The 15,157-nt window shown below is 39.5% G+C and overlaps 2 protein-coding genes and 1 long non-coding RNA gene across 15 annotated transcripts in view; 2 read left to right on the forward strand and 1 right to left on the reverse strand.

Annotated features, from left to right (window-relative positions):
• actn3b (actinin alpha 3b) overlaps positions 1-15,157 on the forward strand; it is a 701,279-nt gene that overhangs the window by 546,396 nt on the left and 139,726 nt on the right. The gene's annotated exons all lie outside the window — the stretch shown is intronic.
• clcn3 (Cl-/H+ antiporter 3) overlaps positions 1-15,157 on the forward strand; it is a 113,064-nt gene that overhangs the window by 66,840 nt on the left and 31,067 nt on the right. For all 13 annotated transcript variants that reach the window (XR_015495165.1, XR_015495166.1, XM_087260257.1 and 10 more), the window contains 6 exons: positions 473-572; positions 5,427-5,614; positions 6,136-6,258; positions 12,097-12,303; positions 12,539-12,619; positions 14,190-14,442. Coding sequence is in view for 11 of the 13 variants with exons in the window: in XM_087260257.1 (XP_087116383.1) it covers positions 473-572; positions 5,427-5,614; positions 6,136-6,258; positions 12,097-12,303; positions 12,539-12,619; positions 14,190-14,442 (952 nt within the window). In the remaining 2 variants the exon portion in view is untranslated. The remainder of the gene's footprint in view (positions 1-472; positions 573-5,426; positions 5,615-6,135; positions 6,259-12,096; positions 12,304-12,538; positions 12,620-14,189; positions 14,443-15,157) is intronic.
• Positions 8,420-12,437, reverse strand: LOC147843015 (uncharacterized). The gene is made up of 3 exons (XR_015495386.1): positions 11,958-12,437; positions 10,937-11,191; positions 8,420-9,737 (listed from the first exon to the last, which is right to left on the reverse strand). It is a non-coding gene; the product is annotated as an uncharacterized LOC147843015 (long non-coding RNA).

Raw genomic sequence — 15,157 nt, forward strand, 5'->3', positions numbered from 1 at the left:
GGCTAATAATTTTGACATTAAAATAGATTTAAAAAAATTAAAAACTGCTTTTATTCTAGCCGAAATAAAAAATAAGACTTTCTCCAGAAGAAAAAATATTATCAGACATACTGTGAAAATTTCCTTGCTCTGTTCAACATCATTTGGGAAATATTTTAAAAAAGGAAAAAAAAAAATCAAAGGGGGTTAATGATTCTGACTTTAATTGGTCTTATCCTCCAGCTGTTCTATAGTATAATGGCAGTGTTTGTTTGGTTTCCTGGTGCAGCGTTCAGGTTTCTCTTTGTCTTCAGCAGCAACACTGAAGCATGAGCACATTTGAATAGACGTGGTTTCAGTCAAATGATGTTCCTGCTGGACCTGTAGCTGATTTAGACCGCAAAAAGGGATTTTGTTTCATAAGAACTCCAGCTTCTGGATCAGCTGCTCTGGACATCGTGTGTATTTACCTCTGTTTTATTTCCCCGTGTAGATAAACAGCAAAAAGAAGGAGTCAGCATGGGAATTCACCAAGAGTCTCTACGACGCCTGGTCCGGCTGGCTGGTGGTCACACTGACAGGACTCGCATCAGGTAAACACACACACACTCTCTCATTCATTCACAAATGTGAATTCATATATATATATATATATATATATATATATATATATATATATATATATATATATATATATATATTTCACACACACATTCAATCATACAAATGCAAACATGTATACACAAACATGCATGTTGAGCTTTCATGCTTTATGGGGTCTTCTCTGAAACATAATGATCTGTACACTGTACAGACGGTATATTCTGTCCTCTTCTACCAACCCGACCCTTAAACCCAACCCTCAGAAAACAACAATCTGCATTTTTACATTTTCCGATTACTTCATTCTGTGATTTGTGAGCGCTTTTCCATATAGAGACAAAAATATGGTCCCCATGATGTCAAACTACTGCTATTGCTCTACTTGTGGGGACATCTGGTCCTTGTAATGACGAATACCAGGTACACTCATGCGCTCACACGCACACATGCATTGACACACAAAACACATACTTACTTGCATACATGGTTTACAGGGACACTCCATAGGCCAGGCATGTCCAAACTCGGTCTTGGAGGGCCGGTGTCCTCCAAAGTTTAGTTCCAACCCCAATGGGGTAGCTAATCAAGCTCTTACTAGGCTTTCTAGAAACATCCTTGCAAGTGTGTTGAGGCAAGTTGGAGTTAAAACACCCCTGCCATAGGCTTAATGTATTTTATAGAGTTAAAAACTGCTTCTGATATGGCCCCACACACACACTCGCATATACTCAAATACATGCACACACTCACACTCAAACACACATACTCAAAAACAAATTCTCAAACTCATACCAATACACAGTTCACACATACTCTCACACACACTCAAACAAGTACACACACACACATACATACTCAAACAAAGCAAACACACTTAAAACCCAAACACACACACCATTAATCCAATAGTCCAGGTTTAATCTTCTGAAAGCATTCTGCTGAACTCAGCTTGTTTCTTAATTCTCCCTGAGCACTAGCTCTGGCGTTTTTAGCCATTTGTCAGGCGTTGGGTCAAAGTTGATTCCTTTAACCTTCTCCAAGATCTTAAATGTTTGTTAAAAATGTTGTGCTAACACACTTGCACAATGCCAGTCTATGGTCTACATTGGCTGACCTCAAACAACACACACTTTGACCCTCAGACACTGCAGCTGTAGGTTAGAAGAAATAGTGTGTGTTGTTGTTGTTTTTTTGGTGTGCAAGCAAATTCTTTTAAAGTTGAGGACACGAGCTCGAAATAAAGCAGTAAACCCCATGTCATCTTTACTGTTTGTAGGAGTGTGTTAAGCGCTCAGAGGAGCGGAAATGCTAATATTATAATGGACTATAACTGGCTGACCAAATACAACAAACTGGGCCACCTGATCAATCAGTGCACTGTATGTCCATCTGACCAATTAGAGCACAGTATGTCCATCTGTCCAATCAGAGCACAGTATGTCCATCTGACTAATTACTGCACAGTATGTCCATCTGTCCAATCAAAGTAAACTAAGTCTATCTGTCCAATCAGAGCACAGTATGTCCATCTGTCCAATCAGAGCACAGTATGTCCATCTGTCCAATCAGAGCACAGTATGTCCATCTGTCTAATCAAAGTAGACTAAGTCTATCTGTCCAATCAGAGCACAGTATGTCCATCTGTCCAATCAAAGTAGACTAAGTCTATCTGTCCAATCAGAGCACAGTATGTCCATCTGTCTAATCAAAGTAGACTAAGTCTATCTGTCCAATCAGAGCACAGTATGTCCATCTGTCCAATCAAAGTAGACTAAGTCTATCTGTCCAATCAGAGCACAGTATGTCCATCTGTCTAATCAAAGTAGACTAAGTCTATCTGTCCAATCAGAGCACAGTATGTCCATCTGTCTAATCAAAGTAGACTAAGTCTATCTGTCCAATCAGAGCACAGTATGTCCATCTGTCCAATCAAAGTAGACCAAGTCTATCTGTCCAATCAGAGCACAGTATGTCCATCTGTCCAATCAGAGCACAGTATGTCCATCTGTCCAATCAGAGCACAGTATGTCCATCTGTCTAATCAAAGTAGACTAAGTCTATCTGTCCAATCAGAGCACAGTATGTCCATCTGTCCAATCAAAGTAGACTAAGTCTATCTGTCCAATCAGAGCACAGTATGTCCATCTGTCTAATCAAAGTAGACTAAGTCTATCTGTCCAATCAGAGCACAGTATGTCCATCTGTCCAATCAAAGTAGACTAAGTCTATCTGTCCAATCAGAGCACAGTATGTCCATCTGTCCAATCAAAGTAGACTAAGTCTATCTGTCCAATCAGAGCACAGTATGTCCATCTGTCTAATCAAAGTAGACTAAGTCTATCTGTCCAATCAGAGCACAGTATGTCCATCTGTCCAATCAAAGTAGACTAAGTCTATCTGTCCAATCAGAGCACAGTATGTCCATCTGACTAATCAAAGTAGACTAAGTCTATCTGTCCAATCAGAGCACAGTATGTCCATCTGTCTAATCAAAGTAGACTAAGTCTATCTGTCCAATCAGAGCACAGTATGTCCATCTGTCCAATCAAAGTAGACCAAGTCTATCTGTCCAATCAGAGCACAGTATGTCCATCTGTCCAATCAGAGCACAGTATGTCCATCTGTCTAATCAAAGTAGACTAAGTCTATCTGTCCAATCAGAGCACAGTATGTCCATCTGTCCAATCAAAGTAGACTAAGTCTATCTGTCCAATCAGAGCACAGTATGTCCATCTGTCTAATCAAAGTAGACTAAGTCTATCTGTCCAATCAGAGCACAGTATGTCCATCTGTCCAATCAAAGTAGACTAAGTCTATCTGTCCAATCAGAGCACAGTATGTCCATCTGTCTAATCAAAGTAGACTAAGTCTATCTGTCCAATCAGAGCACAGTATGTCCATCTGTCTAATCAAAGTAGACTAAGTCTATCTGTCCAATCAGAGCACAGTATGTCCATCTGTCCAATCAAAGTAGACCAAGTCTATCTGTCCAATCAGAGCACAGTATGTCCATCTGTCCAATCAGAGCACAGTATGTCCATCTGTCTAATCAAAGTAGACTAAGTCTATCTGTCCAATCAGAGCACAGTATGTCCATCTGTCTAATCAAAGTAGACTAAGTCTATCTGTCTAATCAGAGCACAGTATGTCCATCTGTCCAATCAAAGTAGACCAAGTCTATCTGTCCAATCAGAGCACAGTATGTCCATCTGTCCAATCAGAGCACAGTATGTCCATCTGTCTAATCAAAGTAGACTAAGTCTATCTGTCCAATCAGAGCACAGTATGTCCATCTGTCCAATCAAAGTAGACTAAGTCTATCTGTCCAATCAGAGCACAGTATGTCCATCTGTCCAATCAAAGTAGACTAAGTCTATCTGTCTAACCAGAGCACAGTAGGTTGATCTGACAACTCAGTGCACATTACAACCATCTGACCATTTAGAGTGCACTAGGACCATCTGACCATTCAGAGAGTGCAGTATGATCCACCTGACCAATCAGAGGGCAGTAGTTCTATAAACCAATCAGCACACAGTATGACCATCTGACCAATCAACATGCAGTAGGTCCATCTGACCACTCAGTGCACATTAGGTCCATCTCAGAAATCAGAGCGCAGTAGGTTCGTCTAATCAATTAGTGCATAGTACATCTATTTGACCAAACAGTGCGCAGTAGATCTATCTGACCAATCAGAGGGTAGTAGTTGCAGAAATCAATCAGCACACAGTATGTCTTTCTGACCAATCAAAGCGCAGTAGGTCTGTCTGACCATTCAAAGCGCAGTAGGTCCATCTGACCAATCAGAGCGCAGTAGGTCTGTCTGACCAATCAAAGCGCAGTAGGTCCATCTGACCAATCAGAGCGCAGTAGGTCAGTTTGACTGATCAGTGCACAGCAGATCCATTTGACCAATTAGTGTGCATTAGGTCCATCTAACCAATCAGAGCAGAGTGGGCTGTTTGAAAGGCTGTTAAAAGAGACCAAATTAGCTTAAATCAGGGGTGACCAAACTGGAGGGCCGGTGTCCTGCATAGTTTAGCTCCAACTTACTTCAACACAGCTCCCTAGAATTTTCCAGTATACATAGAGAGAGCTTGATTAGCTGGTTCAGGTGTGTTTAATTGGGGCTGGAACTAAAATATGCAGGACACCGGCCCTCCAGGACCACGTTTGGAAAAGAGCTGATTTTTCTACAATGGAAAATTAAAGTTTTTATTTTTATTTTACTTTTGTAAGGATGTTATTGGAGACCAAGAAAACAAATTTAAGATCCTAGCATCTTAGCATATTTTTTTTACCTGTACATTACATGTAATCTGAATATCTTCACTGGATGGAATTGTTCACATCAAAGCTTTCCAGTCTTATCATGATTCCTTACGCCCCATTCACACGGGGCTTCAGCGTCAACGCTGGACTGAAGGCGTGTCTGAAGTTGGGGCTGAAGCGATCGTCATAGAAGTGTCAGCCAATAAAATTCAGTTAGCGATAGGCCACTGTCTAGCTGGTGTATTTGCATACAGCGATCTGATTGGCTGACGCTTCTGTTGGCGCTTGAAAAGTTGAGCTAGTCCCAACTTCTGCAGTGAGCAACACCTCTGAAGCGGCGCCGACGGATCCACAGTGCAGTTCGGCAACGCCTGACGTCACCAATTCAAAGTGAATGGGAAGCGTTGACACTGACGCACCGTGTGAATGGGGCGTTAAGGCTGGCTGGGTGCATGCAAGTACAGCTGATGTTCCTCAGTCACAGGATGGTTCATGCTGCTTTATTAGTGCATCATGAACTTCACCTACTCCTCTGTAATAGCTCCTGATGTGTGTGTGTTGTCCTTCAGGAGCGTTAGCTGGCGGGATCGACATCGCCGCCGACTGGATGAACGACCTGAAGGAGGGCGTGTGTCTTAGTGCCATGTGGTTCAATCACGAGCAGTGCTGCTGGGGCTCCAACAAGACCACCTTCGCCGAGAGAGACAAGTGTCCTCAGTGGAAGACATGGGCCGAGCTGATCCTGGGTCAGGAACAGGTCAGTCTACACATTTCAATGAACCACTGTTGGAGAAACTGGCCTCAGTACACTAAAAACTATGAAAAATCTAACAAATTACTTCAACTTTACACCTGAATCTATAAGGCTAAAGGTGCAGTGTGTTTGTGTTTTGAGTTTGTAGATGGAGCAACAGCCCCTTAACTTTATTATTACTTTTTTATTAATGCTTTCAATGATGAACCTAATTTCTTCTTGATTTTTGTTTGTGGGGGTGATTTGGGCTGGGATAATGCTGATGTTATGGTTGTTTACATAACTGTCTTCCATTGTACATCTGCTTAATAAAGAAGAAGAAGAATATACAAACTGAGGAGATGAGAGAATTACAGATTCAGCTTTTCAGCTTAATGTGTACATTTGGACTGAATGATATGTCCAAAAAGTATTGTTATCAAGTTTATAGGATGTTGAACATCCACATGACCCCAATCTAGTGAAGACCAATCAGTTGATGATGTTTTTTGTGTGTTTTGATGTCTGTCCTGTGTCTGCTTCAGGGTCCCGGCTCGTACATCATGAACTACTTCATGTTCACCTTCTGGGCTTTGTCTTTCGCTTTTCTGGCCGTGTCTCTGGTGAAGGTGTTTGCACCGTATGCCTGCGGCTCTGGAATACCTGAGGTACTCCTGCACATCCATCAAACACAATACGCAACTGCTTTTACCTCACATTTGACATTCAGTGAGATTCTTCAGTAGGAAATCAGATTGGCCAGTCGTTATTAAAGGGATAGTTCACCCCAAAATAAAAACTGTCATCATTTACTCATCCTCAGCTTGCTCTTAACCTGTTTAGGTTTCCTTTTACTGATTAATTGAACACAAAGGAGGCTGTTTTTAAAGATGGTGGTTCCTTTGATCAGTCTCTTTCTTCTGCGAGTGAAGTATCTTTGTAAATCAGCTGCATGTCTAGGACTGCCTTTTGGTACCCTTTAGTCCTGCTGTTCACCCTTCTCAAAGGGTAACCAAATAGTGGTACGGTTCGCTTTTAAGGTATGTTTGAACAGTGGAAATGGACATAAAAGCGTAACAAACCATACCGTACTGACCACTCAGTGGAAACTGGCCAGGTGCTGTAAGTTTTTGACTCTTCTAAGGCATAAAAACACTATAATATATTTGCAGATATTTCAGAAGCATGCTCAGTGAACATGCTTGTTTATCTGAAAAACAATGCTGGAGTCACATATTCTGCTTTTGAGAATGTGTTACGTGCTGGAACAACTGTCTTTGTTTTGGTCCTTTAACCCGCCCAATGTCAGTTTAGCCAATTATATTTCAGCACCCCAGGTTGCCTTGGTGGAAAACAGCGCATTTGATTGATTGATTGATTCAGGAAGGCTCTCAGAGCACGCACCTGTGACCGAAATGCAACTTCTGGTGGACATTAACAGCCTTCAAAATGAGATGCAGATTCAGTTCCACATGATGTTATTAATTAGCAAATAATATAAATATTACGTAAAATTTAGGTGAGCAGGTTACATTGCAACCCAATAAATTGCAACCAATAAATGTGATGTAAAATGGTGTTCAATCTAGCATAGAATAAAGCATATGAGGTGTACCTGAGGTGATCATTGTCAGTTTACTGTTGTTCACCTGTGAGAAATAGAAGCTGTTTCTAAAATATAAATTTTAGGTTTTGGTTGGGACAAAAACTCCTTTTAATACGGAAAATATTCCTTCTATGGTGTGCCCTTGCTTTTATTCTGAACACGATTTAAATCAGTCTTTAGACTTGATAGTCGGACTTCTGGCAATCTGCGCTTAACAGGCCTTAATTTCCCTTTGTCCATGTAAAGCTACCCAATTGCTACAACCAACAGTCCATTAAAAACAAAAACAGTTCACAAAAGTAAAATTGATTAATGCTATTTACAAGGGCTGCCAACTCTCACGCATTCAGCAGTATCCTCATGCCACACATCCACTTTCTCACTTACTCATCTCACTTACTCATTCACCTCACTCAAACAAATCTTGTAAAATATCTAGTCGAATATTATACACCGGTTATTAGAAATGAGTAGAGCCAGACGAAATCTGCGGACTTTTTTGCTATTTCTGCTGAGAATTTTGGTAAAAATCTGCGGGTTTCTGCAGAATTATTTCGGGAGTATCATAACTAAAACCTTAATATGTAAGATAAAAAATAATATCTTTTGAACTTTTATTTAATGTTTAAAATACAAATTTAATTAGATTCACTATATTTGGTAAACAAAGCAAGTCTCTCATGTAATATCTCTACTAAAAGACAGAAAATACTACCGTACAAATTGTATTGTACATTAATCAGATGAACATTTTCATCTGAACAGAGTCAATAATATTACTGAAATTAATTTAAGAACTGATCAAAGATTCAATTAAACACATTTACTCAAGTGAATAAACAGAATTAATGATGGGCTAAAAATCTGCGGAAATCTGCGCGCACAGATTCCAAGTGGGCCTAGAAATGAGTTATTAAAACTGTTATGCTTCGAAATGTGTTAGTTTTTTTTTCTTCTTATAATTCAGGCTAAAAATTCTGACTTTAACTGTATATATTATAATAAATAATATTATAATCTTATTAAAAATGCTTTAAAATTACAAACAAAATCTTAATCTTGATAAAAAATCTCTCCATTGTGGTCTTAAGAAATTGTGAAATTGAAATTGTGGAAATAAATATACCAGGGGCTATTAATTCAAGAGGGCAAATAACTTCAACTGTATTATACTGGACAATTTGAGACTTGTGTTTTTGTGCGTCTAATATTTGATGTCTCTATGGTGTCCGTTTGTTTGTTATTACTATATATAAATTATGTGGCACTGTGTCATGAGTGAGGACTCTAGACTGCAAAACAAATCTAAGTAACCTATCTATGAGGGTTTCTGCATTACTGCATGTTCTCCAGAGCTCATGTGACTTTCTACTGGCAGCCTAACGTGAAACAGCTTTAGCTCTGATTTAGTCGCTGTTTCTATGGTAACTAGAAGTGTTATACAAGTTTTACAAAAAAGCAGAGCAGATTAGTTCTGTCGAACAAAGAGAAGCAGCTTTCACAGTCATGATCTGAGATGTGTGTGAAATTCAGAAAATCATCAATGTCAAATTCATGAGACTTGTGGCTCTTCAGTGTTTGGGTTTTCGGCAGTGACGTTAATATGGAGCCAGATCGGTGTCAAAAATGATACGTTTGCAAAAGTAAAACTCATTCATGCACAGCACAATTCACATTTACAAAATCTAATTCGTAAATTCAAAAGATAGTATGTAAATTCCCAGTTAAAAAGGATATATATTTCCTCAAATGAATGGGATGTGTCCATTTATGAATCAATTTTTGAATTTACGAATAGTTTTTTTGTATTTATGATTTGCGATTAGAAATTACGAATTGGATTGCATATTTATGAATAGTGTTTTGAATTTACGAATTGGATTTATGTATTTAAAATTTGCGTTCAAAATGTACGAATTGGATTGCGTATTTATAAATTGTGTTTTGAATTTTACGAATTGCATTTGCGTATTTATGAATAGTGATTTGAATTTACGAATTGGATTTGTGTATTTATGATTTACATTTTAAATTTACGAATTGGATTGCATATTTATGAATTGTGTTTTGAATTTTACGAATTGGATTGCGTATTTATGAAAAGTGTTTTGAATTTATGAATTGCATTGCATACAACACATAGAGTTACACATAGAGTTCAAAATCACCTGATGCATTTCAGTATCTGCTGTTTTTCCCTGTGACTTTAAAGCCAGAAGCTGCAACCTTTCTGTTTGTTGTTTGTTTCACCATTTCTGTTTGTTGTCAAAACTAACAGCTGGGTGAGCGTGGTTATGTCAGCTCAGCCTAAACAAACAGGAAGTGCGTTTTTTAGATTTTAGTTTTAGATTACAAGGGCAAACATTTTTTATGGCATGCACAGATAAATTGTTCACCACAAAACAGCAATGTGAGCCAACAAAATCAATGTGGTTGCTTTTGATTTATTTTGTACTTTGAATACGCATGCCTCTGTTGCCTAACAACTTCCTGCTAACAAAAACTTACCTTTCTGCTGTCAAAAACAGACCTTCTATTTGTCTTTAAAGGGCCATGAAACCCCCTCGTTTCAGCAGGGTGTTTTCACACCTCTTCTTTGGAAAAAGTCAGAAAAGTGGGGGTGTCCAGCTCTGTTTAGGGGGGAGTGTCGGAGAAACTAAAGTGGGAGGGTGTGGGAGTGTCTATTTGGGCACGCGCGAGTTTCAGTCAAAATACACAAGAGAAAGGGATGGTGTTTAACCTACATGGACATCTGTAGTCGAATTATTTGCCAAATTATTAAATGTTGGACTTTAACTGCAGTTCGGCTCTTTCATTCAGGGAATTCATTCATGCCCCTCGCGACAAATGAGATATTTGATTCGAGGAACTGCTCTAAGCGTGTATTTTTCATGCAATGTTTGATACCGCACGGCGAATGACAGAAAAAAAACTCCGCATTTCCCGGAAACTTAGATGCACACGGCAGGTAGCGTCCGAAAGCCGCGTGTGTTATTCCGGTCACAAAATGCGGTGCTAACATGTTTGCACTCAATGCAATAGTTAACTTATTTGATACGAACAAACTGAATATACAAAGAGCACTGGTCGCTCACTTACCAAATCTGTAGAGACAGGACAATCACCAGCAACTAGAGCCGCGTCTTTATGAAGAGAAGACTACATCCGGAATCCGGATTTCAGCGTTTGCAGATGAGAACAGCTCTCAGGTAAACAATAATCCCCCTTAGACACGTAAATTATTGTTGTCGAGCGTCGCGTACACTGTAATCCACACGTGATCCAGATAAGCTCTCACAGAGAGAAAATGAAAACGAAACTTAATGGCAGCAAACTGTAAAAGCAACACTTCACGCTTGTTTTGCCAACACAACGTGGCGTCTCTGTGGTGTAAAGACGGTGACACTAATGAATATTAATGAAGTTGCACAATAGAGCGCGCTGATTGGTTTGAACCAAGCCTTACTCATGCATTAATGCATCACACTGTAAGACGTAATAAGGCACACTCTGGCACAGACGCCCAGTCTGCACGCTGGAATACACGCTATTATGTCATGACCGTGACGCAGCTTCAAAAATTCGTTTCAAACAGGAAGTACGAATTTGCTTGAAATAACGCAAAAACAACCAATTTACACTTTTTAGTGAAATATAGGTGTCCTAATAGTGTTTTTAGCAGTGTGGGACACATATACGACTGTCAACAGCTCAAAAAATGTGTTTTGGTGTTTCGTGACCCTTTAAAAACAGCATATTCAGTGCCACAAAAAAGCCTTCTTCCCTGCTTGTGAAAGTAAAAAAATAAAACTGAGGCACAGACATTCGCGTGTGGTCTAATTTTAGTATAACTACACATTTATAGTCTGTTTTACCAAAACGTCCATATTTTAAGGGTGATGACTTACTTAAATAAGATGACATATTTTCAAAGCTTAATTTTAATATCTCAATAAAAGCTTTGAATGAGAGAAAAACATAAACTCTGCATTTCTCTGTAACTTAGATGCACTTGGCGGGTAAGCCGTGTGTGTTATTCCGGTCACAAAATGCAGTGAAAATCCTACACGACGGTAATAGTTAGGTTGTGGTGCTAACATGTTTACACTCTGTGCAATAGTTAGTTCGATACAAACAAACTGAATAAACAAAGAGCGCTGGTAACTCACTTACCAAATCTGTAGAGACAGGACAATCCACAGCAACTAGTCTTTATTAAGAGGAGAAGAGAAGCGAATCCGGATCTCCATTTGCAGAAGAGAAAAGGTCTCGGGTAAACAATGTTCCTTAGACACATAAATTATTGTTGTCGCGTCGCGTCGCATACACTGTAATCCACGCGTGACTCCACCTGCGCTTTTAGAGAGAAAATGAAAACAAAACTTCACTTCAGCAAATTAGGAAAGCAACACTTCACGCTTGTTTTGCCAACACAATGTGGCGTCTCTGCCGTGACGCCATCTACACTGTAACATTAATGAATATTAATGAAGTTGCACAATAGAGCGCGTTGATTGGTTTGAACCAAGTTTTACTCATGCATTAATGCAGCACACTCGGAGACGTAATACGGTACACCCAGGTACAGTCGCCCAGTCTGCACGCTGGAATACACGCTATTATCTCATGGCCCTGACGCAGCTTCAAAAATTCGTTTCAAACCGGTAGTACGAATTTGCTCGAAATAATGCAAAAACAACCAATTTTCACTTTTTAGTGAGATATATTTGTCCTAATAGTGTTTTTAGCAGTGTGGGACACATATACGACTGTCAACAGCTCAAAACACGTGTTTTGGTGCTTCGTGACGATTTAACATTGTCGTTGGTTATCCTTCTTATTCTGTGGTCATTTGCTAAGTTTAGTCAAGCTCTCGTTCTCTCTGTCTCTTTCTCATCAGATTAAAACCATCCTGAGTGGCTTCATCATCCGCGGGTACCTGGGCAAGTGGACTCTGATGATCAAGACCATCACTCTGGTTCTGGCTGTGGCGTCTGGCCTCAGTCTGGGAAAGGAGGGTCCGCTGGTTCACGTGGCCTGCTGCTGTGGGAACATCTTCTCATATCTCTTCCCCAAATACAGCAAGAACGAGGCTAAGAAGCGAGAGGTTGGACTTCACACATCTGGGCTTGTGTTCATAAAACATTTTATCTTGCCATTAAAAGAACAGTTCACTCAAAAATTACATTTCTGTCCTAATTTACTCGCCCTTTTCCTGTTTCTTTTTTTCTGTTGAACACCAAAAGAAGATTTAATATATATAATATAATATATAATAAGTAGTTTCAGCGAGTAAATGTGTATTTTTGTGTCAGAGGTGAGAGTTTGTGTGTCTTTGTCAGGTTCTGTCGGCGGCGTCGGCTGCTGGTGTTTCTGTGGCTTTTGGGGCTCCGATTGGAGGAGTTTTGTTCAGTCTGGAGGAGGTGAGACTGCATTTAGCATTTATCTTCAATACACACTTTCTGAAATTCAGTATTTTTGTTAGATTTTAATGACTAAGAAACATTTATAATCAGTTGTTATTTTAATTTCTATTTTAATTGCACTTTGTTTGCAAATTAGAATAACAGAAACTGTATAAATGCATATGAGCGCAATGACAGTTATACTGTACATTAGGGCTGCTCAATATATCGTTTCAGCATCGATATCTCAATGTGCGCATCCGCAATTAGCACATTGCAGAAATATGTAACGTTGAGTCTGAATTATAGTTGACCAGGAGCTGCAAAATTGTATTTAATTACTGTATTTATATAGAATTTATATGATATTTGCTAAAACATGATCTTCTTACTTAAGATTCTTGTCTTGTTTCTAGTCCAAATATCTACATTTTAAAGCAAAATCAAGATGATTTCCCTCACCCCACTGACAGATCATTTAGCTTGTTTTAAGGAGATCCTCGTTTTAAGGAGAACCTCTTAATTTTCACTCATTTTTTCTGATGGTAAAAACTAATAAATATCTGTACTTGCTCTAAGATTCTCTTGATATAGGTACTAAATATAAGACAAAAAAAGAAAAGCATTTTTGCATTGTGATTATTCAATTTCTGTACCTGAATACTCTTAAGATTCCCCAAAAAACATCAAATAGAGTTATTCAAACCATCTTGTGAAACCGTGTTCATATCGCAGTATTTATAGCAGAAAAATTAAATATTGTGTAACCTACTGGTCCTACTGCTGGGTTCAAACCGGTGATTCTTTGTATGGGAGTTGGCTGCTCCCAGACGAGCCCCCATGTGTAACCCACTGGACCTACTGCACCCATCCACTTTGAGCTGGGACCGAACAGGTGATTCTTTTTATGGGAGTTGGCTGCTCTAACAAAGAGGGTAAAGACCATGGCCTCTAGTGTCGGTCGCTAGAGCACCTTTAGAGGTCAGATGAGTGAGGTTTACCTGCCTAGCACTTTACTAGCTGGCCTCTGTTACACTCATCCTCCTAAACCTCACTCCCATCCCGGACGAACCTCCGTGTGTAACCCACTAGTCCTACTGCACCAAAACCGGTCTGAGCTGGAATCGAACCGGCGATTCTTTGAATGGTAGTCGGTTGCTCTAACAAGGAGGCTAAAGACCATGACCTCTAGTGTCTGTCACTAGAGCACCTTTAGAGGGCAGAGGAGTGAGAAGTGTTGTGCTGCCCTACCATGCATTGTTATGGGTCAATGATGCGTCTCTTTAACACAAATCGATCAATTTCTCCTTTCTGACTGATCTTTCTGTAAAGGAATTTCTGTCCTCGTCGGTTAGTAACGCTAAACCCTATTGTACAACAATTATCTGGCTTTTTGGCTAAAAAGAAAGAAATCTCACAGCCTGTGATGTGGCGGTCAGCGGGACAGTAATGTTTTGCCCACTGGGGGGTGTTTCCCTAATGGTGTGGCAACAACATATGAACATTTTATCCACTGGAAATGGCTTCTGGCAGTGTGGACGCACAGAAAGATGGCCTGAATGTGTGTGTGTGTGTGTGTGTGTTTCAGGTGAGTTATTACTTCCCTCTGAAGACTCTGTGGCGCTCGTTCTTCGCTGCTCTGGTGGCTGCTTTTGTGCTGCGCTCCATCAACCCGTTCGGTAACAGTCGCCTAGTGCTGTTCTATGTGGAGTATCACACGCCCTGGTACCTGTTCGAGCTCTTCCCCTTCATCCTGCTGGGGGTCTTCGGGGGATTATGGGGCGCGTTCTTCATCCGGGCAAACATCGCCTGGTGCCGCCGACGCAAGTCCACTCGCTTCGGTGAGTACAGCACATTTAAATACACATGCATTTTTTTATGTAGTTGTTAGTATGTTGTTAGCATGTATTCATTTATTTATTTTTCATATATAAAATTTGTCTGAAATGGGGCTGAGCCGATAAACAATATTATATCGAATCTCGATAATATTTATGTCAATAACAATGATGAGCTCTCGACTTTTCAACTCTATATTGATCTAAGATACAATCAAACAGCAGAAATGTGCAACAATGCGAATCTAAAGTGTGTTGATATTAGAGATGCACCGAATTATCGTCCACCAACTATTTATCGGCTGAAAATATGTTGTTATTTAACTGACTCTCTAATTTCGTGTCAGTCATGTTGGGATACTCTTAAATCTGCATTAACAACATATATCAAAATATCTCAGACTGCCTAGTTTTCTGCGATTCCACAATCGCTGAATCCAACGGCAAATCAGCAAAAAGTCGCAAATTTTTGCGATTCTGCAAAATCCTTAAATAAACACAAAATAATTGCAAAAAAATCTCATAAAACATCAAATTCCAAAACCATATAATCAAATTATTTTTATTTTAGTTTGCAATTAATTGTTTAACGTGACTTATTATGTATTTAAGTGTCTCAAACACTGACGTCTCACCTGCGCCCTCACAATCATTACATTACATTACATGGAGTGTAATGATGCCATTGAAGAGTTTCTGTGTTTGATTGGTGTTTTGT

The sequence above is a fragment of the Danio rerio genome, chromosome 7 (assembly GCF_052040795.2).
Source record: "Danio rerio strain M-AB ecotype USA chromosome 7, GRCz13ab, whole genome shotgun sequence".
Taxonomy (NCBI): domain Eukaryota; kingdom Metazoa; phylum Chordata; class Actinopteri; order Cypriniformes; family Danionidae; genus Danio; species Danio rerio.